This window comes from Adiantum capillus-veneris, chromosome 9, assembly GCF_014529385.1.
Source record: "Adiantum capillus-veneris isolate H3 chromosome 9, ASM1452938v2, whole genome shotgun sequence".
NCBI classification, from domain to species: domain Eukaryota; kingdom Viridiplantae; phylum Streptophyta; class Polypodiopsida; order Polypodiales; family Pteridaceae; genus Adiantum; species Adiantum capillus-veneris.
Window position 1 is genome coordinate 70,381,818 of NC_140939.1, and position 14,158 is coordinate 70,395,975.

General features: G+C 44.1%; 1 protein-coding gene and 1 pseudogene across 1 annotated transcript in view; one reads left to right on the plus strand and one right to left on the minus strand.

The window, feature by feature from the left end:
- Positions 1 to 7,637, minus strand: part of LOC147450649 (putative clathrin assembly protein At5g57200) — a 37,592-nt gene extending 29,955 nt beyond the window's left edge. The window contains exons 1-4 of the mRNA XM_086519792.1: positions 7,335 to 7,637; positions 6,861 to 6,930; positions 6,671 to 6,768; positions 6,440 to 6,581 (exon numbers count right to left, since the gene is read on the minus strand). Coding sequence (XP_086375918.1) covers positions 6,440 to 6,581; positions 6,671 to 6,768; positions 6,861 to 6,930; positions 7,335 to 7,433 — 409 coding nt within the window. The 5' untranslated portion in view covers positions 7,434 to 7,637. The remainder of the gene's footprint in view (positions 1 to 6,439; positions 6,582 to 6,670; positions 6,769 to 6,860; positions 6,931 to 7,334) is intronic.
- Positions 7,638 to 8,389: 752 nt separating this feature from the next.
- On the plus strand, positions 8,390 to 9,722 carry LOC147450650 (putative LRR receptor-like serine/threonine-protein kinase At1g12460; annotated as a pseudogene).
- Positions 9,723 to 14,158: the final 4,436 nt, after the last annotated feature.

Consider the following 14,158-nt stretch of genomic DNA (forward strand, 5'->3'; position numbering starts at 1 on the left):
GCCGGTGTCCCATACAACCGATCCCATCTATGATTGAGACATTCCCTATGCGGGAGGATATAAGAGGTTTAATTGTTAGACTTACACCACTCTACTGCTTCACAGGTCTAGGGCATACATGTACGGCTAGTATGTCTCCGGGCTGGCCGCCCATAGTCTAGGTTGCTCTTGGTCCAACAGCCCGAGTTTGGGGTCGGCCGTCCACTTTGTCCGGGTGCCCTCATAGCACATCACACCTATTGAAAACATTGGGATGGACTATGTTGCATGTACAGATACATCAATATATTTACCCACACAAATTCTATGTGGTAGAGGAGGAAAGCACACAACCTTGGGCACCTATTTATAGGGGCAGGGGGGTACTTGCTTTCCAACACGGCTTCGCATCCGGTGCGTTGCCGTCGACGATCCTCTAAATCTGCTTCAGATTTCAGCCATAAACACCTGCTGTGATTTCTCTGTTTTCAGCCCACTTTGGGTTGCTACATCGATCCCCTGCCCCCCCAGACCCTCTACACCGCTCCGAACCCAGCCGGGAGCGTACGAGCACGCTGAAAATCGCTGGACAGCAGCGTTTTCATCACCTCCCAGTTGCGTTTTTGGGTGGACAGCAGCTTCTTTGCTTGTGTTTTTCACAGAGAATGAAGTTACCTCTTGCCAGGACACCATCCAGTCGTGGTCCATGCGGTCTCTCAGTGACTGCTGCAGTACACGGTATCTTCGACATCGGCTTGATCATCTACGGGCGTACGATCCTTGGGAGATCCATTCATTCCAACCATCATTCGGACGTTGCGCACTCCAAAGGGGGTGGTGACTTGTGGTTTGCTATGGACACATCATGTAAGGTGCAGCGGAATGAATGTTTGAACTTTGCTCAAGATGAGTGCTCCGAACTGTGCTCAAAGGCTCCTTTTGTTCTTATGGAAGGGAGAGCCTTCCGTTCTTAGTGAGAGAGTGCAATGATCACAAACAAAGTGAAAAGACACTGTGCGTGCAAGTGGATGAGACTGAGAGATAGAGAGAGAAGAGAGATACGACACCAGAGACGTTGTAAAACCCTCCTCCGAAGGCCCCACTCTCGTCGGCGAGAGTGGTCTACTTATGATTGCACAAATTGGTACAAACTGAATGCATGGGACTGATGCAAGTCTAGGCTATGTCGGCGATGACAACGGTGATGACGAGACCGACCTAAGGGCTGAAATCTGCAATCTTTTATTTGCTGTCCAAAAACGCTGATGGCTGAATTCTGCCCTGCTTGAAAACGCTAGGAAAAACGCTAGTATCTATTGTCTTTAAGGCTGAAAATCTGCAGGTCTTAGGGCTGAAAATTGATGTCTTTAGGGCTGAAACTGCAGGTCTTTGTCTGCTGAAAATGGCGATCTTATCTGCTGAAAACGCTAGGCCAGAAGGAATGGTGATATGGGCTGAAAAACGCTAGGCATGGTGATATGGGCTGAAAAACGCTAGGCATGGGAATCTGCTTGCGGTGAAGATCTGGGATCAAAAACGCTAGGCCTGTGATCTGCTGGCGATGAGGGAGATGGAAACGCCAAGTGCTGGGAGTGTATGGCGAGGATCATCTTGATGAAAACGCTAAGGCTGGGATCTTGCTTGGAGGGGAAACCACCAAGGTTCTTGCTTGAGAAGTTGCCTGTTGAGCTTGGCTCATGTTGCCTCTTCTGCCAATTAGTGCTAGTCTAGGTTTGCTTATATACAAACTTACTCAATTTGCCCTACCTACTTTCCAACAAAAGTCACTTCAAAATAATAAGTGAAAAATGTCAAGAATAGGTAAATGCACTGGAAAATTCCCCTGAAGGATTCTGATGGATTCTGATGGGAATGCTTATGATCATGTTGTGTGCAACCAGAGGATATGCATCTACACTAAGTGTCTAGGCATGCACGGTCTACGAATAGACTCACAAAAGTGCCAGATCACTTCTAAATCTAGACTGACTTGACTGAATTGAACCCTGGTCATGCTGTAGCTTGTCCACGGACACGTAGGGTTGGATGTGTCACGTGACATCCCCTCCTTTTCAAAGTGAGGTACTGGTACTGAACTGTATGGCGTCGAGGGAGATCGCCAATAGCATCCGGAATCTTGGAAGGGACTCTTCGTCGGCCCACTCTGATGTGTGGGTCGTGCGGTACTTGAACTTCATAAAGATCTGCAACGCTTGCTTCTTTGGGCCGCGCCGAAAGCGACACGAAGTCTTTTGTAGCTCCTTCGATGCTTCAACTTCGTCTAGAGTCCTGCTTCTTTCTTCTTCAAGAATCTCCATGGCTGAAAATCCTGAAACCATTTCTAACACAAAACCGTGAACATACCTATTCCATGTAAAGTGACTGGAAAAAATCTTGTCTTCCTCAAAGACCGTGCATGCAATGTAGATGAACCAATAGACGGAGTGCCAAACCGTTTACTACACACACGCAACCAATGATATCGTATCTTTCTCTTCTGATCTAAAGCAATCAACTGTGGCAATTCACAACGGAAATGCCCATGCTTGCTGCTCATACTTTCATGTGCTCTTTCTACAAATGTGTCATGCCAAGACAGAGACATGGAATGTGACTTCCTTGAATGCATTACTACCCCTAGGAATAGGAAGCCAGTAACATCAAGTCTGATTTTACGAACGTGGTCATACGTTCGGTTCAACTGCTTGTATAGACTTCTCCCTAGTAATAGATACTTTTTACCCGGGGGGAGGGGGAGACCAACCCATCTTCTGGTCCCCAATATAGTCTATCTATCTATCTATCTATCTATCTATCTATCTATCTATCTATCTATATATATATATATATATATATATATATCCATGGCTAACGTGGCATGTACGGCAAGTGTTGACATGGCATATCTTTTAACGCTCGAATCTTTCTAGGCGTCAGAGCATTGTTCTTGAGAAAAGCCATAGCATTGGATTCTTTCATGTAAATCCAAGAAAAAATGTTGTCCAACTCTTGTAGGAACTCATGTCAGGTAGGCAACGAAAGACGCGATGATACACGGATTGGCCTCCCATCCGGTGGACACCTCCACTAAGATCTTGCTCGTCTTTGATAGACTCCTCTAGAAAGCAATTGTGGAGGAGAGAGATTACAGAGGTAAAAGAGACAAGATACGCGAGAGAGAGAGAGAGAGAGGCTCTCCGTGTTGATACAAAGTTGCATATAGTGTGACATCATACATGCCCTTGATGGAAAGATCCTTGGTACACAGAACTCCTATTGCTACTACCATCTGCTCCTGCATACGAGAGCTCTAACTCCTTGTAATAGACTTGGGACACTCCAAGCCAAAGATTTATTGCGAGAAACTGCAAATAGCTTCGCAAAACTTTGAAGAGAGAGAAATGAAATGAAATGAAATGTTATATTAACGTCTTCAAAAGGCCAAAGTGACCTATGAGACCAGGAAGTTACAATGTGGTGGATCTCAATGTGGTGGATCCGATACAAAGTCAAAGAGAGAGAGAGAGAGAGAGACAATGTCGACACGACAAAGCGTAGTTCCGTGCCTAGATGGATTGGCCCCTAAACTCGCGCCCCTTTTCGGTATTTCTTTATTATTATGCTTCGCAAAGTACAATGTCAGAAGGTCCTCCTCCTCTTAGGGCTCCCAAGCCAGAATGTGAGGAGAAGTGAGGCCCTAGCTCTGCTTATAAACATACATGAGGCCCAAAAGCTAGAATCCCCAAAAGCTGCTCATCCAAAAGTTGTGCTCCCCAAAGCTGGCGCTAAGTGGCTACCTGAAAATCACGGGAATCCGTACCCTAAACACATCAACAGCCTGCTGCAAATCATGGAAATCCGTACGAGCTGCCACGTCAGCATCTCTACGCAATTCTTGGTGGATGTTTTATTTTCAAAAGGTTTTAGGCCCCTCTGTTGGGTTCTGCAAGTTGGGAGGGTCAAGTTTTTATTTCTAACCCCCTTTGGGCCACTTGGCCAAACTCTGTAAGTTAAGTGACTAAGATGAAATATTGCAGTCGTTTCCTCTTTCAGACATGTACTCAAACAATACACACATGAAAGAGCACATGTAACAAATTCATTTTAGGAATTCCCATTTCAAAGTACTTCTTCACATAAAGCCATTTAACATAATACTATCAATTTGTCGAGGTAACCTATGACAAAGGAGTAACGTAACACCCAACTTTTTCTTTGAGTCAACTTTTCTTGCTTTTCTTGGTCTTTCTCTGCTTCTGCCGCCTCTTCTCATCCTCACTAGAACTAGAAGAAGAGGAACTCTCGAAACTCTCTGAAGAAAAAGAAGAATCGGGGTCATCCTCAAAACGAACAAACCTCTTGGATTTACTAGCCACCTCGAAAGTCGATTTCCGACCCAAATAACCGAAGTAATCCTCTAACTTGCCTTTCTTTCGAGAGTGCTTTGTGCTTTTCATCAACTAATTGATCTTTTGTTCAAGAGCTTCATCTAACTCTTCTTGCGAGTACAGTTTCTGCTTTTCTGCACCCAACTTTGCCTTTGTCTTCATGGCTGACTTGAGAGGTGAGTAGACCGCTTCTCGCCATCTAGAGTAAACCTCGTCAAGTGGATGATTATTCGGGTACTTCACATATTTCGGGTCCTTGCAATACCTGATCATTCTTTTCGTGCACGTGTCAACCTCGAGTAGACGTCGGTACTGCGCTTGTCAAGATCCCCCACCAGAAACTTGTCGTGGTCTTCCAAACCTCGGAAGGAGGCTTGATCCTGTTGAATCTATGTTGGCTTCCCTTGTTCCCCCATTGGGATTTGAGTGCTCTTCATCTCCCCACAGACGCGTGGTCAAAGGGATATCGTCTCCGTCGGATTCACGGCTAGAACCCATGTGTGCCGGAGAAAAAGGACCAAATCCTCCATCATCTGAGCTATGACACCATTTAACAAAGATGAACACCCAAGCAAGAAATCTATATCAACACACGACAAAAACTACAACTGAACTTGAAGAGAGAGAGAGAGAGAGAGAGAGAGAGAGAGAGAAGAAGAAGAAGAAGAAGAGTATTTTAACGTCGTAGGAAACTATCCCAAGAGACCTTAAAGATCTATCCGACACGGAGAGTTGTACTCAAGACTTGTTATTCAAGAGGGAAATGGCATAACCAATCTACCACCCTTGGGTGATAGATTGAGAAGGAGAGGAGTCGTCGGCACAAAGCGGGGGAGGGGGAGTTCCAACTTCCGCTTCCAAATGCATTGGCTCCAAAGTCTGATGTCCCTTCCGGTATTTTTTTCTTTACTGCTTCACAAAGGTACACCTTGCCAGCTCAACTTAGCTCAACTCTGCTTTGCTTTGCTTTGCTTCTATAAACTGGGAATGCCAGAGAGAAGGCCCTGTTTACAAATTTGAAGGCCCTTGGCCTTGAAAAGCATAAACATGCAAAGCTTTGGCTCCTAAAAGCTTAAAAAAAGGCACCCCAAGAGCTTTCATGGAATTTCCGGCTGTCCATACATCTGCCACATCAGCACTTTACACTGCTAGTGCCAGCCCACATTTTCCGTTGCTGCCAACCACGTCAGCACTTCATGCTTCTGTGATTAGGGTTTACGCCCCTCGGCCATAATCCTCAAACATTGTCCGTGTTAGGGTTTTAAAAACCATGATCCCCTGTCCTCTCAGCTCTGTGTATGCCACGTCAGTCACTTGTGACAGCCGATGAGCATTAGAAACCACTGACAGAGGTAACAATCGGCAAGAGGAAAACGTGGACCAAGGTGCCAATATGCACAAGGGATCCCAGGAACAGAATACTCGGCTGCCAAGAAAAGCAAGGACAAGGAACGCGCTCTCTCTCTTCTTCATGACAGTAAAGACATATCCATCTTTTCTCCATCAGATTCACCTAATTATCCACTTCTACTTCTCATCCAGTATCTAAACCCTCTTCTAAGACAAAAGCTCCTACTACTTCATCACGTAACCCTAAGAAAAACTCAAGTTCAAGAAGCCCAGTCGCAAGCATCACAAAAAGATGCAAGTTTTCAAATAAAGACGTCAAGTCCTCCTAGAGGTACATAACGAGGTTGCCAAACTTTTATGATGTTTAGATAACATCGGCAACAATCAATACTCACTAGTCAAATGATAGATTGCAAATGCAATTTTTAGAAAACTTAACTTCATGTTTTTGAACTGTTGGAGTAAAAACTGAATCTCACAGTCTTATTCTAAACCCATACTCAGTCTGATCATACAAAACACTTTCTACCCTCAAATTTGATTTAAAAACGAAAATGACAGCTGTGCAGACAAATAACAATGGGCAAAAAAGGAAGAGATATGATAACTCTCTTAAATTCTTCACATATTAGAGATCGTTAAACATCACAGGGAGTATTTCATAGAAAAGGTAAGAAACTGTAGGTACAGAAGCTCCAAGATGCACACATAAAAACACTCACCACTCGGGCTGGAATCGTCTTTGAAATTAGAGAGGTTAAATGCAAGCCTCCGTGAACGGGAATAGTTTATAAGCTCCTCTCTGAAAGTTGGATCACCCTCCCTTAAAGAGCGATGAATGACCAACAAAGATTTAAGAGCAACCTGTGAGAACAATGGCAGGTCCAATCAAAGGTCCACCAGAAGTATCAATTAAGCAGTATGTACTATGTTAGGAGTTGATAAGATCTTACAGTCCAATTATGAGTCTTGGAAACTCGTCTTGCAAGGGCATGAATGCAGTAAGCAACATCAGCTCGGGGTCTTGAAGCAGATGTTGCTGCAAAAATTGCTGAAAGGAAAATAATACAATCACTTCTACATGGAGATGGTCTTGTAAACAAATTCTAATGAACCCAGAAAAGTTTAAACTCGGACACTTACTTCTTATGTGTTTCTCTTTGGGAGGGCTCTCAACATGATTTGTTGCCTTCACAATGGCTATGTCCAGATCCTACAATGGGGAGAAGATCGAAACAAGTTGTTTGCCAAGTTTTTGAAAAGCATTACAAAGTAAGAATGACGAAAGATCTGTGGCTATGCATAATTAACATCAGTGGAGAACGTCCAAAGCAAAATACTCAAAAATCATGGGTTGATTTGCACAATTCTTGGTTGTGCGCCCTTGAGCAAACCAAGCCCCATCCCAAATCAGAGGCAGAGATTTGCAAAGAAATCAAAAAGGGTAAGGTCAACCTGCAACAGCGCATCCAGGGCAGGCGGTCCAAAACAAGAGATGCAATAAAGCTAAACTTTTAGTGCCTGTGTGCGCTCCAATCGACATGGAAAGACACGTAGCACAGAATTGGAGGCAGAAGGAACGTTGATTTCAAGGATTGTCCGGCCCCAAAAGCATACCTTGTATTCACTGTTGATCTGCGCGAGGCCAACCTTGGTGGAATCCTTGATGGCACCGAGAACCTTGCGTAGGCTTTCCTGCGTGGAGCCTGCAGCCATGATTTGCTAATATGAGCTCGAAGCCTAGATCATGTCAACGCAGAGAGAACAGCGAGAGACAATGTGGGGAAACGCCCAATGCAATCCGAGCTGCTAGGGACGTAAACCCTCTGATCTTAGAAGGAAAATTTCGCTGCGACTCAGGACACCACTCGCCCTGCCTAGTACAGGGACTTCGGTCTAATCTCGCAATCAATATCACTCTATGTTTCCAGCCGACTTGACACTAAGTGCTTGTCAATTTGGAGAGTGAGTGAGTGAGTGTGTGTGTGTGTGTGTGTGTGTGTGTGTGTGTGTGTTTTGGCCTGCTAAGGAAAGGCCTTAGTGTTGGGCTACATTGGGCGTACTTTCACGAATGGTGTCCACGTGGACGGCCAGTAGTTTTGTAGGACGACGTGAAGGCCACGTGCGAAATTCTACTTGAAGCTGCGTGTGAGTTTGTGCTTAGATTGTCGAGGCCTGAGAGCGACATTGTGAGCTGGACTGTAGTAACGCAGACTCGCAGAGCGATCGCACACGACTCTAAGGAGTCCGTCCCAGTCCCCCCCCCCCCCAACTCGGGTCCATCTTGCACCTGCAGCAGAAGGTCTTGTCTAGAGACTAGACCTCAATGCTCGTCTTGAGGCTCCTGCGAGTCCTGAACAGTGCACTTCATGACACGAGTACCCTGCCACCAGAGACTTACCCTCTACATCGGGTAAGACCCCGCCCAAAAAGATCACCGCAAGAGCCATTTCAGACCTGCAACAAGCCGAAAGAAGGGGGGAGCTCGGAGCTCCATCACCGGCCTCTTAGGAGCCTCCACCAAAAAAAAAGGGCCGTCAGAACCAGAGATTCGCCAATCCGCCACCGAGACTAGCTTAAATAGAGAGAACCACCAACCGGCAGGTGCCACCGAGCATCAGAGCAGCCCACACCTATCCCAGGCTTGCCCATCGAGCCAAGAAAACCTCCGGATGGCATCATCATCAAAGCTCTGCACCTTGCTGGTTGTGTGCCTTAACTTCCTCCTACAGGGTCGGTGACGCAGCCTGAGACTCATCTTTTGCACACGCTCAAGAGCTTGGTCTTGTGAGCTGAGCTCGAAAGCATGAGTCGGGAGTCGGATGAGTCGATTGCCACACACAGAGAGAGAGAGAGAGAGAGAGAGAGAGAGAGAGAGAGAGAGAGAGAGAGAGAGAGAGAGAGAGAGAGAGAGATCATGGCAGTGTTCGGTTGTTTGTAGATGCGTCCATAGTGGTTACTGCATTCGTTGCTCTGTGTGTTGTGGTAATTTTTGTGATGATCTTTAGGGCGTTGAGGAAGATGACAGAAGACAGGGTCTTTGAAAGCACCCCACCTTCTCCCGAGACTAACCAAATATTCGGGAAGCTTGTTCTTTTTAGTAAGACTTTACCAGCCAAGTATGAAGATTGGGAAGTCGGTTCAAAAGCTCTTCTAGACAAGGATTGTGTCGTTGGTAGTGGTACTCTTGGAACGGTTTACAAGGCAACCTTTGAGGCAGGAGTATCCATGGCTGTAAAGAAACTTGAAACATTGGGAAGAATCAAGAACTCAGAAGAGTTCGAAGAAGAGATTGGACGCCTTGCCAATGTGAGACATCCTAATGTTGTTGCTATGCAAGGTTACTTCTAGTCTCCAACGATGCAGCTCATCCTTTCTAATTATATTGCCAATGGAAGTTTATACGACCATTTGCATCAGCAATATGCAGGTTATGGGCAATTGACACGGAAGCGGCGGTTCGATATCGCCTTAGGAACTGCAAGGGGTCCTACATATCTTCATCATGACTGCAGGCCCCAGGTTTTACATTTGGATTTGAAGTCATCAAATATTCTTTTGGACCATAATTTTCTGCCACATTTATCTGACTATGGGCTCTCAAAGCTTTCCCCAGTGCTGCTTGATACTTATGTTACAAGTCGGAGGTTTCATTCAGCTTTGGGATATGTGGCTCCAGAAGTAGCTTGTCAAAGTATACGCCTAAGTGAGAAATGTGACGTCTTCAGTTTTGGTGTTGTCTTGCTAGAGCTTGCAACTGGCAGACATCGTGTGGAAAATGCTGAAGCAGATTGCATTCTACTGTGCGATGCTGTGAGATCGGCCCTTGAACGGGGACGGGGGCCTACTTGCATTGACCCAAACCTAGGACCTGCTGCTCAGCTTGATGTTATGCAGGTGTTGAAGTTGGGTCTTGTTTGCACGTCTCAAACGCCTTCCAAAAGACCAAGCATGGTTGAAGTGGTGCAGGTACTCGAGTCCATACCGTCTGGCAATGATATGTGACATACACAATTCTGTATTCTTTGACCTTTCAACAGAACGTCTGTATACACTGTTCCAACAACTTTGACATAATTCTTTTCTTTTTGGGGCTGAATCCCTCTTTTGGTCTCCCCTTTATCCTACAGCCAGGAATATCGCCTCATGTAAGGTAGGCTCAATTCCCTTTGAGATTGTTCCTTGTATAACGGGCAAAAGTTTGATGGACACGCTTATCATTCTGCCAACTTATGGTCTCTGTGATTGACACCAATTAGCTGTACTGTAATAACAAGCATCCTATAATTGAATGGTTTCATAAATTGTGTTGATGTTGCGTACCACACTTATATTGATTGATCTGGCAAACAAGGCTACTTTTTTTCGCTCGTCTTTATTTAGCCCACATCATGTACATGGAATTCAGTTTGACAACCATTTCCTTTTTGTGGATGCTACAATAAAATCTAGAGAGAGCATATGGAGTAGCTTATTTGATTTGATGTTTTCTATGCCTGCCCTATCCCATAGCCATGCATCACGGTTTTTGCTTTGGGAGCTACTTGCCTGCTCTCAATAACTCATTGCTTTTGATGACTTTTCTTCTTAATTTTTATGTAGGTCAGCCATATTCTCTCTCTCTCTCTCTCTCTCTCTCTCTCTCTCTCTCTCTCTCTCTCTCTCTCTCTCTCTCTCTCTCTCTCTCTCTCTCTCTCTCTCTCTCTCTCTCTCTCTCTCTCTCTCCAAACCAGTAATTTTGATCAAGAAAATGGTCGCATGACCGCTCACAAAACATGTATATGGAGTTTGTTAGTCTGTGCACTCAGTCACAAAAGTAACCAGGATCGGGTAAGGCATGCCCATGCGAATAGCATGTAATGAGGTGTCTTGGTAAGAACATTTTCATCAAGCAAAGATCAAACCTGTCATTATAAAACTCTTCGTATACGTTGACCATGGCTCATCACCGCAGATTGTGAATAAAAATCAAACATTGTACACGATTCAGGCCCAAGAATTGGGAAGGAAATAAAATCATGATTGCCAATTTGAAATACTCAGTACCGAGGTGAGAAGTTGCAGCTAGTGACCTTGTGCCATACCGAGGAGATGGGAGCCCATGTCGGACGAGTCTCCAGAGAGAAGGTACGACTAGTGAGCACTGAGCTTGTACCATACCGAGGAAACAAGAGCCCATATTTTACTAGCCACCAACCAAAATTATACGACATGAGGCTTCTTCAAAGTTCAGGCAAGGTCCACCCATGAGCAAGGAGGTCCACCCAAACATCCAAGATAGATCCTGTCCCAATCTCTTGGGTATGACAATATGCTTTCATGCAACCAAAGTTACCCCATATTGATCGACTCTATTTTCTTATAACCTACGCTGCATAAGAGTTGTCAAGCCTCTTCAAACTAAGAAAGTAGATCACAGTCAAACTGAATCACGTTTTCCAGATGGCCGCCATAAATGGATATGAAAAGACACCATTACGGGTATAAATAGCTATGCTTGAGACTTCTAGGACACATACTTTTTGTGAATGTGGCTCGAGCTAGAGATCCAATCTAGAAGTTGTTCATAGGCAGCATCTGCCCCAATAGGATAGCCCAAGTGACGTAAAAATGGCACAACAAGACCTTGCCAAGCAAGTCCTCACATAACAGTCTTGCGATAAAGAAGCTGTAGAGCATGAAGCCATCCCCTTGTAAAGGTTGGCCATGTTGACTTGAAGAAACAAAAATGAATCATCAAACAAAAACACATACTTTTTGTGAATGTGGGTCGAGCTTGAGATCCAATCTAGAAGTTGTTCATAGGCAGCATCCGCCCCAATAGAATAGCCCAAGTGACGTAAAAATGGCACAACAAGACCTTGCCAAGCAAGTCCTCACATAACAGTCTTGCGATAAAGAAGTTGTAGAGCATGAAGCCATCCCCTTGTAAAGGTTTGTCATGTTGGCTTGAAGAAACAAAAATGAATCATCAAACAATGCTTGACCACTAGTCAATTGGGTGATTAAAGTATCTCAGAGTGAGTAAGTCCGCGAGAGAGAGAGAGAGAGAGAGAGAGAGAGAGAGAGAGAGAGAGAGATCATGGTGCCGAGAGTCGAGACTGTGTGGTGATGTGTACCTTACCTTCCTTCTACTGGCTGTGTACCTTACCTTTCTCCTTACCTTCCTCCTGCAGACCCTTGATTACCTGAGAGAGAGAGAGAGAGAGAGAGAGAGAGAGAGAGAGAGAGAGAGAGAGAGAGAGAGAGAGAGAGAGAGAGAGAGAGAGATCGTGGTGCCTACATGAGAGAAAGAGAGAGAGACTATTGCTGGTCAAGAAAAATCATTTTTCCAAACAAGCAAAATTACTTTCCTTGAGTTTGCCAAGAGGAAATTTTGTAAAATTAGGAGTACTTTTTTGGATTTTTAGACTATTTTTCTCTATTTTGGGTCGAAATTTCTCCTCTTTCCCTTGCACTCAATCGGCATTTTTGAAATTCGAAACAACACGATATTGACGTGACACATTCCAATGCCCCCCTCTTCCTCCTCCTTGACAACACCTTCACAAATCCTTTCATTGGCAGGCCCTCGTGATCCCTCACCTTGTTTTTTTTTTTTTTTTTTTTTTGGGGGGGGGGGGGGGGGGACGGCTTTTTGAAGTCTTATGTGACCTCAGAGATGTATCGAAGAGTCCTAGGAACGATCTACAGAGACCTGGGAGATTTTGACCGACGAATCACAAAAAAAATATGAAGAGACCCTCAAGACGTGTTGCTCACATGGAAACTAAGACGACCAATCTATTGTACTTAAGTGACATAGAGCATATACGATTCTCCCCTTCTTATTCACATACAAACACCCTCAAGGAGGGAGAATCTTTAATGTCAAGGGAACAATACTAACAGTCCTTGTGTGTCTGTGTGTGTAAGAGAGAGCGAGACAGGCAGAGAGAGAGAGAGAGATGCTTTGTTGCTAGCCAAAGTTGGCATGGAGCTGCTGCCTTAATAGGAGCTGCGCCTTTGCTACTTTAGCTAACTCCACCCTAGCATTTGCCATCAGTTTGTGTCTCCTCACGCTTCATCTTGTAGGCACGTGTTGTTTTTGGCAATCAATGGTCTAAGATTGCCTCTTTTCTTTTCTATTATGGCAATGAACAAAAAACATAGAAAAAACAAACAGTTAAATGACACCCTTAGAACATGAGGCCAAGATTTTCAGTGAAAATGACCATCCAATTCCTTGAGGAGGCAAGAATGTAGATTGGCTAGGGTGAGATAACTCTTGGAATTGATTTGATTACCATTCATTGCCTACTCCTTTGTTCCATATTTTGAATGAAGGTCCACATACTATGAAATTGCACAACACCACATCCAAACTTTAGAAGAAGCAAAACAAGAAATTCACAAAGCACAAAAGTCTTATGTTAAGCATACAAACAAAACGAGGATTGGAGTTCTATCCCCCTTTCAAAGCCAATGGATCCCTCGGAAACTCCATTAGAGCAATGATTTAGAAGTTACGCTTTTGGATCTTTGATTTCTCTCTACTTATATAAATCGTCATCCTTCCTTTCTCAACTTCTAAGATTGCTTATATGTCTACCTTACTTTTATTTCTCTCGTAAAGTTAAAGCAATTCTATAATGGAATTGATATTTTGTTATTACTTGCAGATGACATGTGGAAAATGGATAGCTGCTCTATGAAATGTGCAAAGATTGCACCCAGTGTTTGTGTTATTCTTCTCTCCTCTCCACTCTTCTCTCTTGCCATGCTGGCATAGCACTCCGCTCTAGGAGATGCGCCTGCACACACTCTCTTACTCTCTTCCGCTCTCTTTCCCTCTGTTCATGTATAGCGATGATTATGGTGCACAAGTTATTTGTCAAGTGTATAGTTTTGTCGATTATGGCTTGCAATATGTTGTTTTTGCTATTTTACAGGGCCTTTCGTGCCTTCGTTTGTAGCAATGGTATCAGAGCTATGGCTATGATCTCTAGCTTGCGACAATCCAGGCTATGGAGATTACCACCATCATAGATAAGTTATGCTTCTCGTGTACATAATTGTCCTCATTTGGTATTATGCACAAGTGATTCTTAATCTCATAAGATTGCAAGCATGTTTGGATTGTTGATGGTTTATGGATTCTCATGATTGATTGAAAATTTGTTTAATTTTTACAATTCACTATATGAAGCTATGTATGGGGGAGCGTATGGAAATTGTGTGTCTTGTTGCATATGTCTATATAAATAGCTAGCTAGTAGTATAGATATATAGATACGAGAGATGAGCATACCTACAGGGAAGATTGTATGCCTGCATATTTATGTAGGTGTACTAATTATTAAATACAAGCAATGAGAAGAGATTAACGATTGTAGATATAGAGAAAGGGATCATACTATATGAATAGCGATCTAATAGATCATTAAGAAGACGGTGATGTA